The sequence below is a fragment of the Stegodyphus dumicola genome, chromosome 9 (genome assembly GCF_044657685.1).
Source record: "Stegodyphus dumicola isolate Sdum_Otavi_A_Nest chromosome 9, ASM4465768v1".
In the NCBI taxonomy this organism is placed as follows: Eukaryota; Metazoa; Arthropoda; class Arachnida; order Araneae; family Eresidae; genus Stegodyphus; species Stegodyphus dumicola.
In genome coordinates, this window is record NC_140776.1 from 105249817 (window position 1) to 105277743 (window position 27927).

General features: G+C 32.7%; 2 protein-coding genes across 3 annotated transcripts in view; both read right to left on the reverse strand.

Moving 5' to 3' along the window:
• The window catches only part of LOC118200824 (thimet oligopeptidase-like), a 107967-nt gene that overhangs the window by 7615 nt on the left and 72425 nt on the right, over positions 1 to 27927 (reverse strand). For both annotated transcript variants that reach the window (XM_035372797.2, XM_035372798.2), the window contains exons 11-14: positions 22239 to 22346; positions 21981 to 22054; positions 19731 to 19962; positions 13704 to 13835 (exon numbers count right to left, since the gene is read on the reverse strand). In XM_035372797.2, the coding sequence (XP_035228688.1) occupies positions 13704 to 13835; positions 19731 to 19962; positions 21981 to 22054; positions 22239 to 22346 (546 nt within the window). The remainder of the gene's footprint in view (positions 1 to 13703; positions 13836 to 19730; positions 19963 to 21980; positions 22055 to 22238; positions 22347 to 27927) is intronic.
• Positions 1449 to 4867, reverse strand: LOC146995442 (uncharacterized). The gene is made up of 2 exons (XM_085824497.1): positions 4661 to 4867; positions 1449 to 2508 (listed from the first exon to the last, which is right to left on the reverse strand). The coding sequence occupies exons 1-2, from the start codon at positions 4865 to 4867 to the stop codon at positions 1813 to 1815; spliced, it is 903 nt and encodes a 300-aa protein (XP_085680623.1). The 3' UTR covers positions 1449 to 1812.

The following is a 27927-nucleotide window of genomic DNA, read 5'->3' on the forward strand; positions in this document are numbered from 1 at the left end:
ACAGAAGAATGAGGATGATAACTGAATACCAGTACAAACAATAAAAGCAAATTTAGTTAATATGACTTGGTAGAGAAACCATTACAAATAACAAAAGAAAATTTAATTAATAAAGAAGAATGTGAATAATGACAGGGTATAGAAAGAAGTACAAATACTTAAAGTGAATTTAGTTAATAATAAAGGAATGTAGATTATGACCGTATACAGAAATCAGTATAACAAAACAACAAAATTATAACAAAAAGAATTTGCATGATGACCGAATACAGAAATCATTACAAATAACAAAAGGAAATTTCATTAATAAAAAAGAATGTGGATAATGACAGAGTATCGATATTAGTACAAATAGTTAATGTGAATTTAGTTGCTAATCAAAGAATGTAGATGATGACTGTATACAAAAATCAGTACACCAAAAGAATAACAAAAAGAATTTGTATGATGACTGAATGCAGAAATCAGAACAAATAACAAAAGATAATTTAGTTAATAAAGAAGAATATGGATGATTACTGAGTACAGAAATCAGCACAAATAAATAAATAAAACAGAAGGGTATTTAGTTAATACATTAGAATATGGATAATGATTGAATATAGAAGTCAGAATAAAATCAAAAGGAAACTTAGTTACAAATAAAAACTATAGATAATGACCGAGTACAGAAACCGTCAAATAAGGATGATGATTTCATTCAGAAATTAGTACAAGTAAAAGAAGGGAATTAATTAATAAAGAAAAACATGGATAACTGAATGCAGAAATTAGTACAAATAGTTAAAGAGAATTCAGTTAATAGACAAAAAATATGGGTGATTACTGAATATGGAAATTAGTGCAAATAATAAAAAGGAGTTTAGCAAATAATACAGGAAGAATGTAGTTGATGGCTGTGTGTCAGTATAAATAACAATAAGAAGAATTTGTATGATAATTGAATACAGAAATTTAATTATCAGTACAAATAATAAAAGATAATTTAGTTAATAAAGAAGAAAATGGCTGATTAGAAATTACAGAAATCAGCACCCCCCCCCAAAAAAAAGAATTTAGTTAATAAAGAAGAGAATATAAATGACAACTGAATACAGAAGTCAGTAGAAATAACAAAAAGAAGAATTTGGATGATTTAATACAGAAATCGGTACAAATAGCAGAAAGAAATTAACTAATTAAGAAAAATATGACTAAGTACGGAAATCAGTATATCAAAAGGGGAAATTTAGTGATGAAGAATATGGATTATGAATGAGCACAGGAATAATAACACTCGGTAATTCAGATAATAATGAAGAATGTAGGTATTGAGTGCAACTGAAGGAAGTACAAATTACTAAAGAGGATTTATAGCTTCCATCCTTTCTTGATTAAGCAATATTTTTTTTAATATTTAGAAATAACCATTGAGGCAGTTTATTTCAATATAAATCTGGGCTGAAAAATTAATTACCTTTTAAAACACACCAAAAATTAAAAAATTCTCATATATAGTATATGTAATAATAAAATTCCATAGTCAAAATTACACTTAAATTTCTAACTGTATGTTTTTTATAATTTTTAATGGCGATGGTCTCTTATTTGAAAGTACGTGGAATTAAATCCACAGCCCCGTAGTCAAGTTGTTTTTCCTGCCTTTTCTACACGTACAGTTATAGAATGTTCTGGAAATATTTAAAGCGAACTAGATTGGCTGACGTCATTTCTTAGAAGCTCCTCCTTTTTGGATGCAACAACTGCAACAATCAGAAAAAGTATGAAGACCTTGTGCAGGTGCATAATTTGTTAAACCTGTAAATTCCGCGTTTAGAACACAGCAGACAGAACTCCAAACACAAGCGCTCTCCATTCCTCTCTCATCTTTTCTGCTTCTTGTTCAAGTTCAAGGGCAGGTCCTTTTAACTCATTTCTTCGTGCCAATTCCTGCATGACATTGAAAAGCCAATCTCTCATATGACAAGGAAAATCTTCTAATTCTTGTTTAGTGCATTCTCCTGTATCTTTGCATGGTCCATAATAATCAATGTGTACGTGATTATACTTATTCAATTTACAACCTTCCAAGCTTTCAGTACATAAACACCTCATGCGATACAGTTCACAATCACTGTCCCAAGTTTCATTGTGGTTACTGCAAACCTTTCTTCTATAATCAATCTCCTCAGGACATTTTTCAATACAAGTACAATAAGCTTTTCCGTCTTCGTTTATTTCACACACTTTTCCTGGTTCACATTTATGCTTTGCACATATTTCTCCAATATAGCCTCCTTTATCACTGTTAAATTCTACAAAAAGGTGCTCTTTTTCCAAAGCAGATTTTTTCTTTTCACTTTCAGCTTCATCATCTTGTAAAATATATAGAACGTCTTTTTCAGATAGGGGGGGGAACCAGAATGTGTATTGATTATCGTAAGTTGAATGCTTTAGCAAAGACTGATGCTCATCCCCTGCCCCGGATAGACTTTTTATTAGACAAATTAAGTAATGCAAATGTTTTTTCTACAATAGATCTAAGATCAGGGTTTTGGCACATTCCTATTCACCCTGATGACACCGAAAAATTGGATTTTATTTTTAGTGAGGATTTGTTTAATAACTCTGTTAAAGATAGCCAGTGCATTTTTGAAGCCAAAAGGGAGTCTTAGCCATTCATATAGTCCAAAATTTGTAATAAAAGCCAATAGGAGTCGGCAGGATTGGTGTACCCAAAGAGGAAACTAATTCCAATGGAAGAGAAAGAACTTTTTAAGTGCAAGTTGTGTCTGTTTTTTACAACTGAAGAATTGTGAATTGTGATACAGCTTTGTTTTCGTCAAAATAAAATACTGTCAAAATAAAATACTGTAAACAAACTAAAAGTCAAAAGGAAATGTTAAGAAATTAGTCAAGTATTGCAAATGTCAATGACATGAAGAAAAAAAAAAGAGGAATACCTCACCTCAAATAGAAATTTTTCATATTAAAGCCACGGCGAACTGGAAATGAAAGATTTGTAAAATAAGAACTGCTTTAATGTTTTGCAGCAATCTCTAAAGACCTGGATCTAGAACTGAAACTGTTCTCGAGAAATGTTTTCCCAATACAGCATGCATAATGTTATTTTTCTTTATTTTTTATAAATGTCAATATATTAAGGTATATTATTTACAATTTTATATATTGATATTATTATTGACTGTGTTATAGTGAGAGTGTCTATTTAAGATTAATATTATTGTAACTCGAATTCTGGATGCAAGTTCTTCAACAAATTAAGAAATTATTTTAAAATTAATTTTCTAGCTGTTGTCATGCTTTTTCACTATCTGGAATGTCTTGTAGTCGAGGCGCCCGGCTTCAAGCCTTTTCAGATTTTGGGGGGGGGGGGGATATTTTGTAATAAAATTCCATAGTCAAAATTACACTTAAATTTCTAACTGTATGTTCTTTTCATTTTTAATGGCGACGGTCTCTTATTTGAAAAAACGTGGAATTAAATCCACAGCCCTGTAGTCAAGTTGTTTTTTCCGCCTTTTCTACACGTACAGTTATAGAATGTTCTGGAAATATTTAAAGCGAACTGGATTGGCTGACGAGGCTGAGGTCATTTCTTGGAAGCTCCGCCTTTCCAGAGGCTATAAAAGGACTCGCAAAGGAATATCGGGGGCTTTTCTTTAATGTAACGATGCAGTAAACTTCATACAAAAAGTTACTAGTAATTCTTTTTATTTACTCTAGATATCTGTTTTTGAAACTGCTATTTCTCCTGAATAATAATAAATAGATCCTGTTTTTTAAACTTATCATCTGATAATTTAAGCTACGACTACATTTATGATTCTTCACCAATCTATTTATTCTGGACAAAAGCTGGTACATCACATACATATGTATGCCAAGCTTAATTTATGTATATATACCAGGTGGTTATAATTACACTTCCACTATAAATGGCATCCTACAGCGCAAACGGGTGAACGGAATGCAACAAAATTTTGCATATCGGCTATACATGAGATGCACTCATGGAAATTCGAAAAACAATTTTTAGTTCCAAAATGTCAACCAGAGTGCGCCTTTTCAGGAAAAACATGAAATTTAACACAATAAACGACCAAAATGGAATACAGAAACAATATTAACAATCCAGACACAAGAATTATGAGTAATAAAATGCAAAAGTGGGAAAAGCTGTCAGTTGTAAGAAAAAAATGTCAAGGTTTGCATGCTTGGAAAGAAGAGGAAGCTTTATGCAAAACAGGTTAGGGTATAAAAGGTTTACAGATGTTGTGATGTTTAAGTCGATGTTTCGGCTGTACTAATGATGGTGTCTTTAGTTGAACGTGCGTTATTGGTGAAGCTGTTTTACAAAAACAAGACGAATGCTACTGCTGCAGTTCATGAATTTCGTCGTAGAAAGAACCTATGGCGTAGACCAACGTCTACTAAAGGTATCTGGGCCATGATTAAGAGATTTAAAGAGACGGAGAAATTAGGAGTTCAACCTGGAAAAGGCCGTAAACATGTCACACCGGTACTTGTTGATGCCATCAAGACAGTTTTGGGGCAGTAACACGCATGCAGTTTCTCTGCAGACAGACTATTCTTACAGCATTGTCCAAAAAGTATTCAGAAACATAATTCACTACTACTCATACAAGATCCACCATACCCAGGAGCTGCTTGATAGGGACAACCCACAATGTCTCTCATTCGCAGGAAAATCCATGGATCCACACTGAAATTCCCTACAGTTTCCAAAGGTCACTGTCTGGGGTGGATTCATGGCGACATTCATCCTTGGGCCATTCTTCTTTGAGGAAATCAGTGAACGTGGGCCTTTTACATCTTCTGTTACAGGCAGTTGGTACCATGACATTCTGCAGACGATTGTTGTGCCTTAACTACAGCAAAGCTGGGTCCTTACATCGATAATTTTCATGCAGGATGGTGTGCCCCCATATATCCATGGGTCCGTGAAGGAGCTATTGCTCCAAAACTTCACAAAGGAACGTGTTTTTAGTCACTCCTTTCCTAATCCGTGGCCAACACATTCACCAGATCTAACTACATGCGAGATGTTGAAGGAAGATGTTGAAGATCGCCATAAAGCTTCATTTGCGTAGCCTCACAACTGATCAATTATGATCTGCTACTGAACACACTGTCCATTGACTTCAAATTTTGCAGGTGAATGAGGGTGGTCATGTGGAGCACCTTTCCCTACATCCTTCTGGGCACGATTAACAACTGCTCCTCTTGTGCAATTTCGTCCTAATCTGTTCCCGAGTCTGCAAATTGAACTGTTTTTGTATCTCCCTTACCTTTACTTAATGTGGTTCGATGACAAGGCGATCAGAAACTAGTCAATAAATGTTAACATTGTTTCTGTATTCTGTTTTTGTCATTTATTGTGTTAAATTTCCTGTTTTTCCCGAAAAGGTGCCGCCTGGTGGGCATTTTGAAATTAACTTTTTTTTCCTAAATTCCATAAGGTAATCTTATGTATAGCCCATATACAAAATTTCGTTGCATTCTGTTCACTCATTTGTGCTGTAGAATTTCGTTTATAGGGGACGTTTAATTATTACCACTAGATATATACACACTATCTATGAATAAGAATTTGGACATCCCTGCAAATGCAAATATCTGTGGGTCCTGATATATGGAAATATATCTTCACCTCCATTATTAATATCATGTAGGAAACAAAATTTGCATTAGTGGCACCACAAAGTGCAGAGTTATTTGATTTCAAGAAAGGTAAGATTGTCAGGTATCACAAAAATGGCCGATTCTTAAGGGACATGTCTAGTGAGTTGCATTACCCAAATTTGACAGTAGCCTATGTGATTCGGAAGTGGAAAGTGAGCGGTGATTATCGGAATTTGCTTTGAGTCGGCAGGCCAGCTAAACTGGGATATAGGGACAGACGGGTGCTGTCCAGAGAAATTCAGAGAACCACACCTAACCGATGGCCCACATACTCCAGGAGTTTCAAGAAGCAACCAGGAGTGTTGTTTTGATGAATACCATCCGTAGGAAAGTACATTTACTTGGTTTTCATGGTTGTGCTGCAGCCCATAAGCCTTTGATCACAAAGTCCAATCACATTGCTCAGTCAATGTATATTGATCATGTTCTGGCGCCTTTTAAGAAGGTCACCAAAACACCAAATTAAATTTTGCTAAAATCCTAACCTAATTAAAATGTTTGCATTGCATTGTGTTTAAAATTTCGAACAACTCTTATTTCAAATTAAAATATGAACTGGTGTTGTCAGGTGTAATAATACATAGTATGAGAAATAAAATACATTACTAAACTCATATAATAATAAAAACATGACTTATTTTACCAAGGTAGTATTTCATCAAATAGGTTAAATATCTTGGAGCACACTATGGCTATTATATTTAGTTAAATAAAAACTCTCCCCGGGGAAATAAAACCAGTTAAACAATTTTGTTAACATACAGTGTAACTACTTAATGATCAGTAATTATATTAACACAGGATATTTATAAATACTTTCAAATTTTGAAGCAATTAATTAATCATAACACAATTTTCTAATAACGAGCAGAGAATCCTTCTAACAAAAGTTTCTTAGTTGCTATTAATTGTACATTAACCGGAAGGGATATGATGTAGAAATTTTCTATTGCACAAATTAATTTCTTCCTTAAAATTTTACTTCATAGCAGAAAAGGAACAGAAAACATTTATCTCAGAACATTATCTAGATTTTAAGAACATTAACTAAATTTCATTTTTAAAAACAATATTTTTTTTCTCATTTTCCATAATTAACTTAAGAATTTTCTCAGGAAATGGAAAAGGAATATTTAAGCCTTAGGAACGCTGGATTTATCACTTAAAGGAAAAACACAAATATTAATTAATTGATAGTAACTAAGCTAGAACTTATCTGTGGAAGAATATGGACATCAGCAAGCAGCAGGAACATTTAGAACGATGCAGGGGGATGGACAGTTTTGGAAACTGATGACGACAAATGAATCACATCTCCACTGTAAGTGGGAAGGAGGGGGGAGGAGAACCAAACTTCCATAAAATGACACTCATAGTCGCTTCCTGATAATACTGAAACTGAGATACAGAGCTGAAGTTGTGATGAAGACTGACGTCTACGAGGAGAAAATTCTTTGACTCGGAGAAGAATGGAATTTAAGATACTAAATAGGAATCTTTATTTTCATTTAGTTGCCATTTATTTCTGCTTTGAAGCCAACCATCTAAATTATCAAGAAGAAAGTGCCCTGCCAGCAGTAGGAAAACTCCTTTTTAAGCGGAAAAAGGAATTATTTTGTCAGTATAGTCCTCCGGAAAGTTTGGGACATAGTATGAGAAAAGTTCTCTTTGGAAAGTTCCCAGCCAGGAAAAACCTGTAGATCGCCCTTCATTTCCTTCCCAGTAGTAAACGATTCATCACCTCAGCGACCGACGTTAAAATAAGCACCTCTCTCTAGCCAAGAGAGAGTCAAAAAGTCGAGCATGATGTGTAAAAAATGTGTCCTTCACCCTGAGATCATTCTGTTTTGTTAAACAAGGTTACCACCGACGTCAATACACGCTCAAAATTGTGACAAAACCAGTTTTTATAACCACCACCTCACGCTATGTCAAATTTCTCCTTTTTTCTGGCATTGAACTAAACTCAAATTTAAATCTTGCCAAATTTTCCCCAACCCGGGACAGCTGCAAGGTTAAGCTGACAAACATAAACTCTTCCCCGCCAAAAATCATGGGTAAGGAACCAAAATCTTGTTAAAAACTGTGCTTTCTATCGCTTTTACAAATTCATCCCCCCACTACTTTTCACACGAGAACTGCAATTCTCGTTAAATAAATTACTATAACTCAAAATCTATTAGAGCTAAAATCTTGCAAGTGATCTTAAATTAAGGAGCTAATTTTTCTGCTTCTAGTAATACAGATTAATAATGGTTAAACTTAAGTACTATAAAATCAAGTTTATTACTTAGAAATTCACCATGTTTCAGCATGTTTACAAGTAACGAGTGAAAAGAACTTACCAAATCTTTCGTACAAAAATCCCAATTAAAATTAAACAAATTAAAGCAGACATTAAATAAAATACACGTTGTGTAGCATAAATTTAGAATATTAATAAATTAAATTTTTAATAACTTGTAATTTAAATAATTGAGTGAATTTGCTACACAACAATCAGTGGAAATGTGTTCTGTAAAGCAATGAATCATGGTTCACCCTCTACTGTTCGGATGGCAGGGTCTGGGTCAGGCGTCTAGCTGGACAACGCCTCCTGTAGGATGCATTGTGCCAACAGTAAAGTTCAATGGAGGTGGAATTATGATGAGGGTTTTTCTCCTGTTAATAGACTGAACACTTGGTCCAAATTTATGGTAAACTCAACACCGAATAATACACTATTTTGGATGACAATGGGCTTCATACAAGTTTTATGGGTTAGACCCACGTTACTTTCATGACGACATCGCTAGCTCTCCTGCTGCAAGGTCCACCATGGATTAGTATGGTGACTATGGGGTTAACTGAATGGAATTACCTGCCCAAAGCCCAGACCTGAACATTATGGAGAACCTCTAGGACAAGTTGGATTGCTGAATTAAGTAGTGCAACAAACGTCCAATATCAGTGAAGGAATTTGCATCTCTTCTCCAAGTCTAGTGGAAGAAAATTTCAACAACTGTCAGACAAGGACTTGCAAAAAACATGCTAAGAGAATTGGTGTGTGAATATATATATATACAATATGCTTGACAATCATTTTATCAAATACATTTTTTTCTAATGCATTTACAAATTCACTGTTATTAAGAATTATATGTCCAAACAGCAAACCCTACACAAAACAAGAGACAAATAATTTGAAACATTATTTATGGTTTTAAGAATTAGTGAATTAAACATTTTCTTTTGGTACCCAGTCACAGTTGGTAATACTAAAACATGAAAAACAAGGGAAAATTTTGCATTGCAAAGGGATGTTTTAAAAAAATTCCAAACACATAAAAGTTGATTCGAAGACCCTTTACAATGCATTATTTGGATTATTAAATTAGTTATCAGATGATTTTGATGTGAAATTAAAAATAGAAAATCTTCTCATTTGATTTATTATAAATCAACGCAAATTTTAACAATTTCTAATAAGTTCTGCAAACTAATTTTTTCACATAAAAGGTACTAATGATCAAAAATAAAAAAAGTCACCATATGTGTGTTCATCTCAACTGATTGCAAATATCTCAGTAGAATACCCCAAATTTTTGGCATATGCAACCCTGCATATAAATATTCTCCATGCAATCATGCTCAAAACAGTCTTTAGTTAAACAACATCACCATTTCCATATGGATGCCTTTTTCAGTATGCCATGTTCCAATGGTTTTTATAGACAAATCATGATATTTTTTGCCTTCAGCTCGATTTTAAAACAGCACTAGTTGAAATTTTCAGCAATGGAAGTAAATGCAGTAAAAATTCCACAGAAATACAGTACTTTGTGGCAAAATTGCTAAAGTGAACAACGATGAGATGGTAGATAGCTGGTACATAATCTCGAGTTTCTACAATTCTCTGACATTTGTAAAGTGAAAACAGATTGCTGTGTACATGGAGGAAAAAACAGCCCTAAAAATTAGAGAAGGATTTTGCAAAAAATGTGTTTTATTTTCTTATAAATTTGTATTTTAAAATTGTTAGTGCTTTTTCTTTTTATATGTTGATAATGCTTGCTGACTTATAATAAATATCGGTTTCAGAATTTGATATATAAAATATCATTTGCTGAATTTTTATTTCATCTACTATCACTAAGAGACCTTTATTAATTACTGAGAGCAATCTTTGATTAGGTGTATGAAAATTAATTTCAAGGAATTAAGCAACTAATTTATTTCATACCAAACATAATATAATGCTAAAATAGCAATAGACATCTAAAATATTTGGTTGCAACTAAGTGAACTTTAATGTCAATTATATTCTAATTCTCCAATGATAGAAAATCACAATCAAATTACAGAAGAAAAAAATTTATTTAGAGTGTAGAGATGTAGTATAAGCATATTTTCTTTGGAAATTGTTTCTTGGTGAATTTTTGCACCACCATTCTTGTTTTCCAGTTCCAGATTATTCCAGAGTTTTCAGCATTCCACTGATCTGCTGAACATAGAAATGGAAGATAATTGTACCGCCATTTCTGTTTCCCAGTTCCAGATCATTATATAGTTTCCCCGAGTTCCATTCAACACAGAAATGGAAGAAAAATGTATCAGAATTTCTGTCTTCCAGTTTCAGATCATTCTAGAGTTTTCAGAGTTCCACAGAACACAGAAATGTAAGAAAATTGGCAGAGTTTAAATCTGCTGTCATTCCATCTGTTCCTGAAACCTAATGAAGTGAAAATCATATTGTATTGGTAGTTTCTTGACTTAAGTTTTCCTCTACACTTTTATTTTGTTTTCCTTTATTATTTCCTTGCCAATAGCAAGTAGTACTGTAATTGCAAAAAATTTCGAGTATGCTATTTCAAAGGAAATATCCATGACCATTTTTGAATCCCCCCTTTTTTTTCCACAATGTCTGTATGTACAGAAAAATTAAATGACTCTTTTTTCCAAAACAGATTGTAAAATGGAATCAAAAGGATTTTTTTTCCATGGCATATGAGCGCACATACTTGTATAGCTATAATAGCTTGTATTGTATAGCTGAAGAATGTTGAAATTTTGTATGAGGGACAGCTATAACATTTTTGTGGACATCTCTTTCTCTCTCTTTCTTTTTTTATTCGGGGGGGGGGGGGGGGAGGAAAAGGGGATCGGCAAATATCCATCTCTCTCTATGTACATATAATATATATATATATATACACACAAACACACACACATCATCTTAGCTTAAAAGTTTTTACCCGGCCTTTATTTTTGCAATCACTGGTTGTTTCATATACTTCCAATTACAGAAGTGTTTCAAATTGCAAAAGTATTCATGTGTTGACTATGAATGCCAAATTAATCAATAATAATAAAATAATTTCCAATAAATAACAAAATTTAACTTTTAATGCAATCTCCCAGTTCCTATACTTATATTTGGGAAAGTTAAATACTCATTATGAAGAAATAAAATTATAAGAAGTTTGACTCCAATACAGCAAAAATTGACTGAGATATTTAATTTCAAAATTTGCAATATTTGATGTCATTTCCAAATTACCTTGTGATTAATTAAGTTAGAATAATCTGAGGAAATAAGTTTAAATGAAGTACATAAAAAATATGAGTAATCTAATTGGCCATATAGGAAAGTCATATGGTGTCCACATCAAATTTTTTAAATAATATGCCATCTATTATGAAAAATATAACCAGGAATATTTTCCCATAACCTGACGATGAAGTTTTTAAATAGAAGGCCAACTTTCATGGAAGTGTTAAGGATGTTTTTATTCATAATCAAGAACACTATTTTATAAAAATTTTTGCATGCTTGAATATCAAAATTTCTATGACTGAGATTTTCACACTGTACTTTACTTGAAACCAAGATGTTTCCATGTTTAATCACAAGCATTATTTATACTCATTTTGTGTCTGATTATACAAATTTTTATGACTGTGTGGAATCACTGTTTTTTATAATTAATTAAAGGCTTCAGATTTTTGGAATACTAGCTTGATCTACTTAAAATGTTTCTGCATGTGTTTTCTGTGTATGTCAAACAAACAAACAAAAAAGGCAGTACAAAGACAGTTGATAGATCAAAACTTGGTTGATAAAAAATTAAAAATTTTATCATCAAAATAATATTTAAACTAAATATTAAATTTATTTAAACTAAATATTTATCAAAATATGCCTAGACAATAACAATCATAATGAAAAGAGAAAAAAAATCAAAATTATATATATCTTCTAACTGAATCCCAAATACCTCAGTACCTAAAGTTTGGTACCTAAAAATATTTTTGTTGGTTTACACTTTGTAATTTAAACATAGTAACAGGTAAAATATGTAATAATCGAACTGGCATCTATTTCAGTTAATTGTAATGTGTTTCATTAATAATTAAACAACTTACTTTAAATTAAACTAAAAATAAACAAATTATGAATACTTTTTAAGTTTTCAGAGAAAATTTCCAAGTGGGACAAAATTTGAGAATAAGTAAATTAAATTTATACTTCTTTCTTATACTTATTAAATTTTTCTTCAACACATAAATAAAAATTATGTATATTTGTATGTAAATAATTATAAACTTCTTTATTTCTTACTGCAACTTGACACCTGAGAGCATTTCATTTCTGAGAAAATTTGTAGACTTGGGAAAAAAATAACTACAAATTATCGGGTCAGTCCATAAGTTTGTGCGCATTAAGAGTATGCGTGAAATTCACTATTACGCATTTACTAAAACAATACAATTTTGAACCTGTTGAAACTTGTCATCGTTTGACTAACATATTATTCAGTTCATCACCAACTTTCATAAATATCAAATGCATTTTAGTACCCATAGAAGATGAATATACATAATCAGTATAAGTGTGCTGTGCTACATTTTTTATTTTTGTGTGGTGAATCTGCCAGGTTTGCAGAGATAAAAATTAATAGTGTACATGGTGAGCACACTATTAGTGTAAGGTAATGGTTTAAAAATTTTAAAGTTGGAAAAAGCAGCATTGATGATGAACCCCGTTCAGAAAGTTTTGAACTGTTAGAACCAAATCAAACAATTAATTCAGAAGTTTATAGTGAACAACTTCTAACCGTCTAAACTCAGAATTGATCAAAAAACGCTCACGATTGGTGAATATCAAGAAAGTGTTGTTTCATCATGATAATGCTAGACTGCATACAGTTTGAACAACGCTGCAAAAAATTAGTGAATTTAATTAGAAGCTCTTGCCACATACTGCTTACTCTCCAGATATTGCCTCATGTGATTTTCACTTATTTCGTGCCTCACAAATTTTTTTACTGGGAAAAAAATTAAATTCTAAACAGGATGTGCATAATGAACTTTCAAGTTTTTTTGCATCAAAACCAGAGTCTTTCTACAGCAATGGCATAAAAATAAAATGGCAAGACATTGTACATAATGGAGGAAAATATATAATTGATTAAAATGTTAAATCATGTTTCTTTTTATTATTTAAAAATTTACCAAAAAATGCGCATGAATTTATAGGCTAACCCAATATTTTCTTTACTTATTGTAGATGCTCATCAGTCAATTGGGTTCTTTTCTTATTAATTTTCAGCTGTAAACAAAAGCTATTCAGGTATAAATGTATCTCATAACAAATATGAGTAGACGTTAATCAAATCTGTACCTTCAAATCTTAGAATAATATTTGCATTAAATTGTAAATTAATTAGCTCTATTTACAGATTTTCTGGTACGTTATCCATGTTCGTTTTTAATGGTACTGATAATAATGCAAACTCAGACTTCAAATAACTAAAATCTTGAAATCTTTGCAAGACAGTATTTGAAATATATACATAATTGAAATGTATTCATGGGCTGCATAAAATTGCTTTGAGGACCGTTAGTTTGAGACCACTGAATTTTATGATAGTTTAATGATAACAATTTTAAATGTAAAAATTTTTAAATCAAAATACTTCTAATGCATTTCTTTAATAGATATCTACAATACATACCAAATAGCTGTAATACTGGGCATCATAACCACCAGCAAGGTGTCCAAAGTGGCAGGCAAAATGAGTTCCTTCAGATGGTTCTATGCCTAGTACTTCTTTTTGTACATCAGAATACATTTGTTTAGTGTCAGCCTAAGGCAAAAAAAAAAAAAAAAAAAGTAACAGAAATTTTAAGATCTCTTAGTGTAAAAAGGAGGAAAAAAATTACACTTCTGAATCTCTAGACACGTGTTTCCCAACGTGGGGACCATGCCCCACAAGGGGGCAAAGCGATTGTTAATGGGAGCAATTCAAAAATGGACTCGTCCAGAGTTTAAGGGGACAAAGGACATTCAAACGGGACAAGGGACGTTCTAAATATGTTTCATGAAGTCAAAATTTCATTTTTTATTCCCCAAAATAAAGAAAAATGTGAGTGATGTATGCGTAAAAAAGTTTTTAAATTGCGGTGCATTTTAAAAATTTTATAAAAAATTCTCGCTGTAGACATGGACATTTAAATGCTTTTAAAGGCATTTAAATAACTGACACATTATGCTTTCCAGACGTTTCTCGCACATTTCAGCCAATGAATTAATTTTATTTTTTCCTGTAGGAATGGCAACCGGTATATTATTCTTTTCTTGAATGGCAACAGTAGCTGCTTTCAGCTTTGTTTATATTGATCTTATATTTATTTCTTTCAGCCCTTAGTGAATGAGGGGTGCAAGAAAGAAAAAACGTTCGTCAGTATTCGGAGGCATATTTAAAATTTGGTTTCATACCCGAGCCATAAACAGTCAACTTTTGTTCTTTTATGCCAATAATGCCTGATCAACAAATCAATGAAACTAGTTCGTCTTGAGGCACATTTGAAGGCGAAACATATTGCTGATAATAATTCAAATTTGAATTATTTTCACACCTGTAGGAAAATTTTTGAAAAAAAGAGTAATATTAAAGCGTTTATTTACTGCTCATAATACAACTGTTAATCGTGCTCTTGAGGCTATTTATCAAATTTCATTACTTATCGCTTAATCTGGGAAAAGACGTACTATAGGGGAGAATTTAATCAAACCATCAATATCAGCATTTGAAACTGTTCTATAAAAAGATGACAAAGACGTTAAAGCTATGCCACTAAATAACAATACTGTTTGCAGAAGAAAGATTAAATGAGTGAGGATATTGAAATACAACTTGTTGAAAAGCTGAAAACAAGAAAATTTTCGGTGCAAATGGATGAACCAACTTTGAGAGACAGTGAGGCCGTACTTGTAACTTGTGTAAGATATATTCATAGAGGGGATTTTGCCGAAGAAATGTTCTGTAAATCATTAGAAAGCACCACTACCTCCAAAGATATTTATAGTAAGCTAAAACATTACTTAGCTATAAAAAATATACCAATAAAAAATATAATACATCTTGTACTGCAGATGGTGCTCCTAATATGATGGTTGAAAAATAAAATAAAGCACAGAATAAGAAAAAAAGTTGCTTAAAATTGATAAAAGATGAGAATCCAGAAATGCTTCTTGTGCATTGTGTTATTCACAGAGAAAACCTGGTAGCTAAAAACAATTCGCCTGTTCTAAATGAAGTACTAAATTCAGTTATAAAGTGTATCAATGCTATTAAAGCTAGGGCCAAATGTGAACGTCTTTTCAAGTTATTTTATGAAGAACAAAATGAAGACTATATAGACTTGTACTTCACACTGAAGTAAGAAGGCTGTCAAAAGGGAACTGCTTGGAAAGATTTATGGAACTATTTGATACTCTTAGATATTTTTTAAGCGACAAACCTGAAATGAAAAATCCGTTAACGGATGATAACAAGGCAATTGTGAGTTATTTAGCCAATATCTTTGAAAAATTAAATATATTAAATAAACAACTTCAAGGAGCAAATAAAACTTACAATGGAAAAGGAAGATATTTGGTTTCATTATCTTTGTTGAATTATGTCAGACATACTATTTACCACAAAAATTTTGAAAAGTCTCATTGGCTCCAAAAATGTGACGTGACTACCGTCATACTTGTTATTGATACCACTATACTTGTTATTGTCGATCATCTGAAAATTTTATCGGCTGATTTAAAAGATTTTGTAACTTAAAACAAATTGATTTTCAAACTTGGATGATGCAGCCAATGCTAGTGGATTTGGCTGATATTTCAAATATGCAGTAAAAAGAAGAACTCACAGAAATGCAAAATGATGAGTCAATTAAAACTTTGTTTAATATAAAAGGAGTGATGACATAGCTTTGTGAGGAAACCAGAATGAGATATCCAAATGCAACAAAATTTGCAAGAGAACTATTGTTACCGTTTCCATCTTCATATTTTGTTGAATGCGGATTTAGTGCCATAAATGATTTGCTGCTTAAAAAAAAAAAAAGAAAGACAGCGGTTGGATATAATGAAACCGGGAGACTTGAGACTCAAGTTATCTAAATTGGAACCTGACATAAAATTTCTTTGCAGCAAGTATCAAACGCAAGGAACTCTCTAAATTTATTACAGTCAAAAGTTGTTAATCCAGACTCGTCGGGACTTCGGTGATTCCGGATTATAGATTATCAGTTTAAATCTGGTAAGATGGCATCCAGAAATTATAAAATTAAAAATATGAAACCGTAATTTATGAAATAAAGAACAATTATGATCTAAAGGGTATCAAAATTTACAACAACAACAAAAAAAAAAAAAAAAAAAGAGCTTAATATTTATTTGTTTACTTTACTTTCTTCGAATTTGATTTAAATCATATCAAAGACGGAGTACATCGAGATGAAATACTACATTTAGTAAGGAATTATAAGCCAAATAAAATAAAAACATCTGCCCTGAAGATAAGGATAGTGCTGACAGATCAACTTCCAATTCATTGCACGCCGTGGCGTCCCCCCGCTGCAGAGCGGCGTGAAATTGATAAACAGATTTCGGAATGGTTAGATAAACAAAGGATATGCCTTTATCCATTTTTTGCAGCAATTCCACTTTTTGTTTAATGGACTTCGAAACATACTTTCGCTTTGTAGATCCTTTACATATTAGTAAATATATATCAGAAATTCTATTTGACATAATTGAAAGTTCAAGCTTACTTTTATAAAATTGCTCTAACAGTCTGCAAAAAATAATAAGATGGATCCAATTCAAAGATTAAGGAACAAAGCAATCTGCAACATTAACTGAATTAGATAATTTTAGCTTACCTCATACCGTCCGTTACACATTAAACGCGCATGCGTAAATGTATTTTAGGCATGCGCACACGCATATTAGCAGCCATAAAGGTCTTACGCGCGTTGACGCATGCGCAGAAAGTTTGTAGCTTTGAGGTCCGGATTATAGATCATTCCAGATTATGGGTGTCCAAATTAATGACTTTTGACTGTACTAATACTTAAAATAAAAAAATTTCTCTAAAATGAGTTTTTCTTGAATTTCAGTTCTCCATGTTTTGAAAGTTCACTTACTGTGTTTGCTCACAAAATTTCTTAGTCATTTCTGCCTAAAAGCTATCATTCAAGTTTCTTTCGTGAAAATTTCAATTTTTAAATATTAAAAATTATGTATATGCTAGGGAAAGCTTAAAAATTTTAGAGAGGATTAGGTGGGGCATAGCACAAAAAAGGTTGGGAAACACTGCTCTAGACTAACCACTTCACCAAAGCATTGCCAAACTAAATACAAGAATTTTTTTATAGCCATAATTCAGCAATTATTGCAACAACTTGTTTAAAACAATTTCCTAGGTCTTTATACTTTTGTCAAATAAATTCAGCAAGATAGAACTCCAAATGACATATTTTGTAAATGGTTTTGGCATCTGTTAAAGACTTCAAACGAAAATTGTTCTTGTGTCTTCACCTCAGGCTCTCAAATACTCATTTCTTAGCTAAAACCTTTCCATGATAGATTTTCCTGCATAAAACAACTATCTGGTCAATTTCGACAATTTCTTCAGGTCTTCAGCATGGTAGAGTGAATGTCTTTTTGATATGCTTTCCTCATAAAGTTATTCCGATCAATGGTCTTATTATCACAAATATTTTATTGTTTCTCATATTACTTCACTAATGTCTTTTCTTCCTGTCAACAAAAGATAAAAAAGGAATTTCTGATTCAGTACACTAATTTCCATAATTTTTACATTTCTTTTTTGGCACTGTTAAGTTCAACTGTAAATGGATAAAAATGCCTTTATAATATACTTCAAACTTCTCTTTTTAAATAGTAGATGGCAGCATATCACAAGGAGACCCAGAATTTTCATTTATGATGTGTTATTAAAAAATGCACTTATTTTCTAGTAATTTTCTTTATTTTTTTGTGACGCAAACAAAAATTGTTTGAAAAAAATTCCATATAATTTTGATGGCTGTACTCTATATTATTTGTTATATATTTTTTTATATTTTTCATACAAAAAGCATGCGCAGAATCATTATATAAAACGGGGTGTTCCATTAGCGGGAACACTTCACCTTTAGCGATCTCATGCTATTATGCATCAGAACATCAGTCTTAGGAGGAAACATCTGTTGTATATGTTTTCTAATTACGTTGTTTTGGGGAAATGAATTCAAACAAAGCAGTCTTGAGGGGTGAAGTGTGATTTGTGCTATGAAAGCCCTAATATTGGCACCTTGAAATGAAACCTTTGTGAGTAGTTTTCAGGTGGGGATTTTATCAGTAGCTTGAGTCATCTTTACTTAGAGGAGCTGCGTGAATTATTTTGTTGTCGCTTTTTAGTTTCATTCCCATTTATTTACAATAATTGTGTAGATATTTTTTGTGTATGTGTATCTTATAGCTTATTTTTCTTTATTGTTAATATTAATTGCAGTTAATTTCTTATTATTAACTTTTCATAAATAGCAGGAATTCTAAACATATTGTTGTATGGAACAGAAGCCGCACAAAACAAGTTTTTTGTTCAAAACTTGCAAAGTTGGTTTGTGCTTCTATCGAAAAGATGTGACATGCTTTGAAAATTTCACGAAGCTATGAAATCGAAAAATTTGTAAATATTTTTGTATATAGGACTTGTGTATATATATATATATTTATCTCATTTATCCACATATATTCAAGAATATTGTGTATATCCAGAAATACCTGTATACAGTCATAATACATTATTTTTTTTCATTACTATACATAAGCTTCTATTAATTTCCGTGCTTCACTGCAATGCTCGCTTAGTCACACTTTTAAGAGCTCTGATGGCGCAGTGTTCCACCTCATGGAACACCCAAAGAATTGGAACGGTAAGTGCAATTTTTACAAAATTTTATTTGTATACTCCTTTAGGCCTAGATAGACTGCATACAACATTTCTTGTTGAAATACCGACTTTAAAGTGTAATGCACCACAAAGAGTTAACCTATACAGTTAAAAAAAGAATTAAAAATATACAATTAAAAAATACAAAATATAGAAAATGTTGGATAATATCAAAAGTTCGATAAAAAGTAGTTTTTTTAAATTCAATAAGTAAAACTAATTACTTAAAAGCTAAATAAATGGCTGACCTCATCCCCCCTCGAAAGGATGATATTTCCCCCTACAGACAATAACCCCCCAGTTGAGAACCCTTGGTCTAGTATGTAAGAGAATTTCCTTTTTGCATAAAAAAAGGCTACCTGAATATGGCAAAGCACACGAGGGCTATCTGAATGTGGAAAAGTACGCCTTCCTTGAGTGTTTTCTAAAAGAAACTGGCTCATTATAAAAACCTCTCACTCTTTTTCAGTCAATAGCACACTGAAAAGAGTTAGCATACTTGCAAATGAAATATGATCTTAAAAATGCACATGCAATTTCACTATAATGAAGGATTTAACACAAACAGCTAATACATAAAAGATCAGGCAGATGAAGAAAAATAGAGGACTGCCACATGAGAGACCACTAATGTTACTTAGACAATACATTGCAATTGTTTCAAAGATAAAAAAATATTGTAAAACACTTTACTAAAATTACACATAATATTTCCAAGCAAAAATATTAAATTCTGACCTCAGGATTTGTATGAATCTTGTAATCAAACATTGCTAAGACAATCTGACGTAAATTATGATAACCGGTATTGGCAAGCCGCGATTTCAACAAGGCATCTATGGAATCCTCAGGCAACTCGCTTTTGTTCAAAAAGTGCTGAGACATTCTTTTCAGTGGCTCTCTTTCCCAGCACCAGTTTTCCAACATTTGGGATGGGGCTTCAACAAAATCTCTTTCAACATTCGTACCACTGCATTAGAATATTATAAAAAATTAGTTTTAATCATACAAACATATAACATATAATTAATGAAATCAATAAGAGAGGAATGTGTGTTGCCATTTGGCAAAATATATGACATTTAACTCATTATATGACTTTAAACTTTCAAATTCAATTTGTCTGTTATCAATCAACAAACTAAGTGATTTAAAAATAAATGCAGTTCTCAATAATATTGTTTTATTTTTTAATCTGACTGAAATAAAAATGTACTTAATTAATGATATATCTAATTAAAAATATTAAATATTTTTAAGAAATAACATTAGCTGGACTCATTAAAATCATAGTTTTTCTTTTCTTTAATGACAGTTCTGGGTGAGCCAGCCATGTGAGCAGTTAGTTGAATAAAAATGGTTAATTATATATTTATCACTTAAAATAAAATGCTAAAAAAATAGTCTTATTTACAAAAATTGAAACAAATTATTCTATGAAAATTTTAGGAAAGAAATAAAGAAAAGGTGACCTACTGTACTATTAAAATAATTTTTAAATGAAGATATGATTAGATTATGCAGATAACCACACTTTTTTTAAAAACTGGTTTATTTTTAAATCATAGATATATACAGCTCTTGCATCATTTATTTTTTTCATTCTGTAAATTAGCTATACAACTATAGCTAGTAATAGTAAATTAGCTATACAACAGTACCCCTAAAATTTTTAACATTCGGACCAGGCTAAAATGTTCAATGTTTAAGAGTGGTATTTACCTGTATTTAAAGTATATTTTAATTTTGGCATACTTTCTAATGTACTTGTTTTTCTCCATCCCTTTTTTTAACTTTTGATAAGTTTCACATACACACCACATTTTCTAAATGCTTAGCAATTAGAATAAATTTATAGGCTGGATATATTATAAAACTCAACTATCTGGAAAGTATGAGAAATTTCACATATTGTATACATGACAATTCCAGATAGTTGATAAATTCACAATATAAAGTAAAATTAATACAAAAAGAAATCTATAGTTTAAAATTAATAAAAACAGTAATTTTACTTATTATCAATAGTGAATACATTTAAAAATTATGTAGGATTCCATTTAAAAAAAAGGGCATTTCAGACATGAAAGCCAATATATTTTATAGGCCTTAAACATATAAAATATTTTAACCTTTTATGAAATCTCATCAAGAACAAAAGTTAGCGGAGATACCACCCAGAACCATATTGTCAAAAATTTGAAAGAACACAATATTATTTATTTAATTAAATAATCAACAAATATAGTATGTATAAAATTTGAATTTTTCATTCTAACTTTTCCTGTTACATCTCCACTGTTCACCCATTTTCAAATAAAGTCACATATTGTGTCCCAGTAATGCATCTTTTCTCAATGGCAGCATCCCAAACCTTTGAAAGTACTTGATTGCTTGTTATTCAAAAAAAGGCAGCTTTCAAATTTTAATCAATTTTAAAATGAAAAGTAAAGACAGATATGTAGCAGTTGACTTATATTCTTCATTATAAAAACTAAATCGGCTCATCAAAAATTAATGTGCTGCACAGCAAAGATCTTTTGATTGTTTATGATGTCGTAATATCTGATGACAGTTTATGTTTGTTGAAAATGACTTGACAAGAAACAAGCTCAGATGACAAATTGTTGGAAGGATGCAACTGTGGTAATGGGATAGAAACATATTGTGAAAGACTGCTGTGCAATTGTATTCACATTTTAGATGTTATATGTTTGATTCTGAGTAGCAGTCTTACATGTTCTTTATACGGCCTTTACAAGTCTCTCATTTGTGTCTTTTGTTAAAAAAGAAAATTTTAAACAAAACATTTCGGTTACTTGAGCCTTCCAGTTAGTTGAATGCCAGATAATCAGACATTTGCAGTATCTAAATTTTTAACAGTTATTTGGATAAAATCTGCAGGTGGACTTTTACAATGCATCAGCATATATGTTGGAAAATACAGTAAGTGGTAGTTTCTGAAAGACTGAAACAACATTCACTCACCTAAAATGAGCAAAATCTGTTTGAGAACATATGTGATGCATAACATGCCCAAATTCATGAAAGAATGTAACTACCTGAAAATATACAAAAGGAAGAAGGATTAAGAAAAATTATTTTTGCCATTGAAAATAATTACATGTCAAAGTATTTGGATAAATGCAACAAAATATAAAATAAATTATCTTGGATGTTCACCTTTAAATAGAATACAATAAAAATTTTAAAAGACATGTACAAAAGAGTTTAAATGTCATTTACCTCATTATGATCCAATAATGATGGTTTGTCTAGCTGTGGCTTGCTGAAGTTTGCAACCATTGCACAAACAGCTATTTGCCGTGTTTCATCAGGCAAAAGACAACTAGGCTGGAAAAGACATAAAAACAATCATTAAAAATTAATCCAAACACATCATATAGCATTAAAAAAATTATTGCTAGACAGCAAATTAATGATTTTTCTGTAGTGAAATATGCACAATAATGAATTACAAATACCTTTTAATAATTACAAAAAGGGTACAAATATTTTTTAAATTATTATGCACAGTAAAAGCCTGACTATTCGGCATTCAACTATAGACAACATTTTGGAATTTTGAAATAATATTTGTCCCGAAAAATTCAGTAAAAGAGAGATTTGTAACACCATGATAGAACTTGCAATGCTATTAACACATATACATTGTCATCATACAGAGTGATTTAGCACCAATAATGGTTAAGCATGACATCCAAACATAATCATAAGTTCGTTTCGGTTTAATGTAAATTGATTAATGCTCAATAAGACAATTTAATTTTTTTAAAGAAGGACAATAAATTCTATTTTTTCCTTGCAATAAAAAAAAAAAAAAAAAAAGATTAATATTTGGAATTGCATAGAGTGTATTTTCAAAGTTACAGGATCCGGGCATCAGAAAAAGTCACAGTATGCAACTTTGGAAAAAGGATAAACAACGGCGATTAATGTGAAAAATTCTGATAAGCGATTCAAATTTTTTATATGTCATATCAGTAATTTATAGATAGGCAAATATGGAAAGCATTCATGAACTTATTGGCAACTTTGGAAAGAAACATTTGTTTGAATATCCCAATGGCTATTTCAATAATGAATCTAGTTTTGTTTATTTTTATCTCCCGCCAACCTATATAAATAGGTAAGGGTGGAAAGGCTTTTGATCCAAAAATCTGATAGGGAGTTATCAGAGAATAAACACAAATTAGTTTTTTTGTGTTTATTCCCACAACAGATTTTCATTCTTTTTAGAATAATGTCTGCGTGTATGTGTGCAGTGATTTTGTTTTTCAAGTGCATCTTTTCTCAATGGCAGGATCCCAAACCCTGTATATCAAACTTCCAAAAATTTCTAATTTTTGAATTTAAGCTTTTTGCATTTATATAGAGAGTTAATTAAACTTCAGGTAAAATTGGACTACCAGAAGTGGTATATGAAACCCATAACAGTTTTGAAACGATCAAAATAACATACTTTTGCACATACAGGGCGATTCTAAATTCTTTTTAAAAATTAAGAGGGATGATAGTATTTATCCAGATGAGCAATAGTTACCATGGAACATAGGGTTGAATTCCAGAATTCCAACCCTAACTTACGACAGTGTTGGGACAGCGAATGAACAAGACCAAAAGTTGTGCAATCAGTTTAGTGAAAAACTCACAGAGAGTGCACAAAACGAATAAAATCGAAAACTTGACATTTGAATGTTAATTCGAGCTCAGACTTTGATGGCAAACACTCAAATGCACATCTTTGGTTCGCTAGGTCTCAACTTCACTAACGAATGCAACAAGTAAATTATTTAATCAAGGGCTGAATATTATCAAATAACTGCAACTTCCGCTGTATGCCAAGATTAGAATGAAAGTTTCATGCTGTGTTCTGGCTGTCAGAACATCCTGACCATAGAAAGGCACTTCAAGTAAAATGTGCACAGCATAATAAGTCCAGGAGTACAGAATAAAAGATGGCAAAGGGGAAAAAACTGCTATCTTGATAGTATCAAACCTACCTTGAGTTAGTTGATAATAATCAGCCCTTGATTAGATAATTCACTTGTTGCAATTGTTTGTGAGGTTGAGACCTTGCAAACCAAAGATGTGCATTTGAGTGTTTGCCATCAAAGTCTAAGCTCACATTAACACTCGGATGTCAAGTTTTCGATTTTATTCATTTTGTGCACTCTCTGTGAGTTTTTCACTAAACTGATTGTGCAACTTTTGGTTTCCTTCATTTGCTTTCCTAACACTGATGTAAATTAGGATTGGAATTCTAATATTCCTCTTTTCTGGCTCTCAGAGAGGAATACAACCCTATGCTCCATGGTAATTATTGCTCATTTGGATGAATATTATCCCCCCTCTTAATTTGTAAAAACAATTTAGAATCACCCTGTATAAATAACAACATATTGTTGCAGGTGAACAAGTCTTGTTTACTACATGCAGATCAAAATGAATTTAGATTAATTGATATGATAGAAACAACACAAAAGAAAACGGAACTATGGTATTCATTTCTTATTTTAAGCATATTGCATTTATACTTATTTTAAATAACTTAGTTTTCTTTAATTTAAAAAACAATTAAATTATATGGTATTTGATGGTTCAATAATATAATTTAAAAAAAAAAGAAGAAATGAGCAAACATTTGAGTATGTTGATATAAATTTAGAAAAATCAATTTTTACACACGACCAATTATACCTAATTAAATATAATCCAAAATTTCATATTGTCGCGTAGATGAGGGGATCCTACTAATGAACAGGCAAGTACAAGTCTAAACTCAAGACTTTTTATTAACTAGAACTGAATGAAGAGCTACTTATATACAGCTGGTGAACATGCTGAAACATTCCAGACTTGGAATGTTCTGGAAGAATAAGAAGGAAATTTACATAAATAAGATAACATTAACAACAAGGATATTTACATAAAAACCAATTATCGGGCATCTTGCCGTTGATGGGTTTCGAACCTGATACTTTCAGGTTATGAGTCCTGCGCCTTCTCTGCTAAGCTATGAGGAGCTCGGTTGAAAAGAGCGATTTTCACTACGTTATCCCCTTCTTAGAAAGAAGCAGCGTCCCGCTGCGTTCTGGTCTGGCTTCTTGTAACAGGTCTCCTGGAAATACTGGGCTTTCTCTCATCGTCTAGTTGTACTTTCGGATCAAGATAGGGCTTCAACCTCAACACGTGAACGATGTCTTTTGAATTCCATCGTTTCTTATTTTGTTCCATACTTTCTACTTTGTACGTCACGTCAGAGAGCTGTCGTGTTATTCGATACGGTCCAAAGTAACGTCTTAGAAGCTTTTCGGATAACCCAACCTTTCGCACTGGAGTGAAGACCCAGACAAAGTCTCCAATGTTGTAACTTACAGGTCGATGTCCCTCGTCGTATCGGCGCTTGTCTGTGGTTTGCGCTTTAAGAATATGGAGTTTTGCAAGCTGTCTAGCTTCTTCAGCTCTAGTGATCAGATGTTGCGCATAACTATCTTCGGGATCTTCGATACTGTATGGGAAAATTACGTTGAGAGGAGTCTGGATATCTCTGACATAAATGAGAAAGAATGGGCTGAATCCCATTGTGTCTTGTTTGGCTGAATTATAGACATAGGTTACAAATGGTAGAATAGTATCCCAATTTTTCTGTTCAACGTCTACGTACATGGACAACATGTCTGCCAATGTTTTATTGAATCTTTCAGTTAAGCCATTGGTCTCAGGGTGGTAAGCAGTTGTCAACAGATGAGACGTCTTGCATAGATGAATTACTTCTTTAACAACATTGGATAGGAAGTTGCGTCCTCGGATACTTATCATTTCTTTGGGGGCACCATGCTTCAGTACAATTTCTTCAACTATAAACTTGGCAATTTCAGTGCCCTCAGCTGTCGGTATTGCCTTTGTGACTGCAAATCTGGTAAGGTAATCTGTGCAAACTATAATCCACCGGTTCCCATTTCGAGTAACAGGAAAGCGTCCAAGTAAATCTATTCCAATTTTTGTAAACGGTGTGTGAGGAGGTTTTATCGGATGAAGCTGTCCTGGTGGACGTTGCGGCGGTGATTTCCATCTTTGGCATTCTCGGCAGTGTGATACATACCGCCGTGTGCTTCCATATAGCCCTGGCCAATGGTACTTCCTCCTTATTCGGTCGTACGTTTTGGCAAATCTGAGATGGCCAGCGGTTGGAGCATCATGAAGACTTCTTAGAACCTCGCTACGAAGTTGCTTTGGTACCACCAAGAGCCACTGCTGTCCCACAGGGTCATAGCTTCTTTTGTGCAGTATACCATTTTTTATTTGATAATATTGATATGCGTCACCTCTCTTGAGAGTTGTAATGATGGATTTTAATCGTTTATCCTTCTGCTGCTCTTTTCCGTAATCTACGATTGCTGCAAAGAAAGGGATGTCTTCATTGTTCTCAATTATTGGTTCTATAAGAGGCTTCCTCGATAGTGAATCTGCATCGGAGTGCTTCCGACCGTTCTTGTAGACGATATTTATGTCGTACTCCTGCAACCTGAGAGCCCACCGTGCAAGTCTTCCGGGTGGATCCTTAACATTGGCCAGCCAACATAAAGAGTGGTGATCTGTGACTACCGTGAAGGGTTTTCCGTAGAGGTATGGCCTGAATTTACTAATTGCCCAGATGACGGCAAGGCATTCTTTTTTGGTGGTGGAATAATTCCTTTCTGCTGCACTAAGGGACCTGGATGCATAGGCTATTGGTCTTTCTTTGCCATCCTGGATCTGAACCAGTACTGCACCGATACCATAGCCACTAGCGTCAGAATGTATCCTGGTTTCTGCGTCTGGAATAAAATGTCTCAAAACAGTGCCACTGGTTAGCAGCCTTTTGAGCGTTGCAAAAGATTCAAACTGTAATGCGTTCCAAGAAAATTTTCCATATTTCTTCAACAAGTCCTGTAGGGGCTTTGCGATATCTGCGAAATTTTGGATAAATCGTCGGTAGTAGGAACACAAGCCCAGAAAACTTCAAACATCAGCGATATTTTTCGGAATAGGGAACTTTGCTACAGCCTCTACCTTTTGTGGATCGGGATATATCCCATGTTGATCGACTAAGTGTCCCAGTATGGTCAGTTTCTTTTTGCCGAATGAACATTTCTTGGAATTTAGCGTCAGTCCTGCTCTTTGGAAACATTTCAATATTTCCCTCAAACGCTTTTGATGTTCTTCGAAATTAGGTGCGTACACGATTATGTCGTCGAGGTAGCAAAGACAAATATTCCATTTGAGACCTCTTAGTACCGTGTCCATCATCCGTTCAAATGTGGCTGGAGCATTGCATAATTCGAACGGCATGACTTTAAATTCATAGAGACCATCTGGAGTCACAAAAGCTGTCTTTTCTCTGTCTTTATCATCAACATCTATTTGCCAGTAGCCTGACTTCAGATCCATCATAAAGAAAAGTTTTGCACCAGCCAGGCAGTCCAAAGCATCATCGATGCGAGGTAATGGATAGACATCCTTTTTAGTTACCTTGTTCAATTTTCTGTAATCGACACAAAAACGCCATTCACCATTTTTCTTCTTCACAAGCACGACTGGAGATGACCATGGACTATCCGATGGTTGTATCACATCTTCTTTTAGCATTCGTTGCACTTCGTCTGCAATCACACGCCTCTCAGTGGCTGACACACGGTATGGCCTTTGTTTGATTGGTGCACTGTCACTTCTATCAATCTTGTGCTTCACCGAATTGCATCGAGATTTTTTCGCAATACTGTTAAAGTCAAAAATGTCACTAAATTCATCTGGTAGACTCAATAGCTCGTCTTCCTCAGCATTGGTCAAATCAGTATCAAAAATCTCTTTTAAGTTTTCTTGAGATAACCTTTTCCTGGACCTATGTCCCTTGGAACCTGCTGGAGCCTGA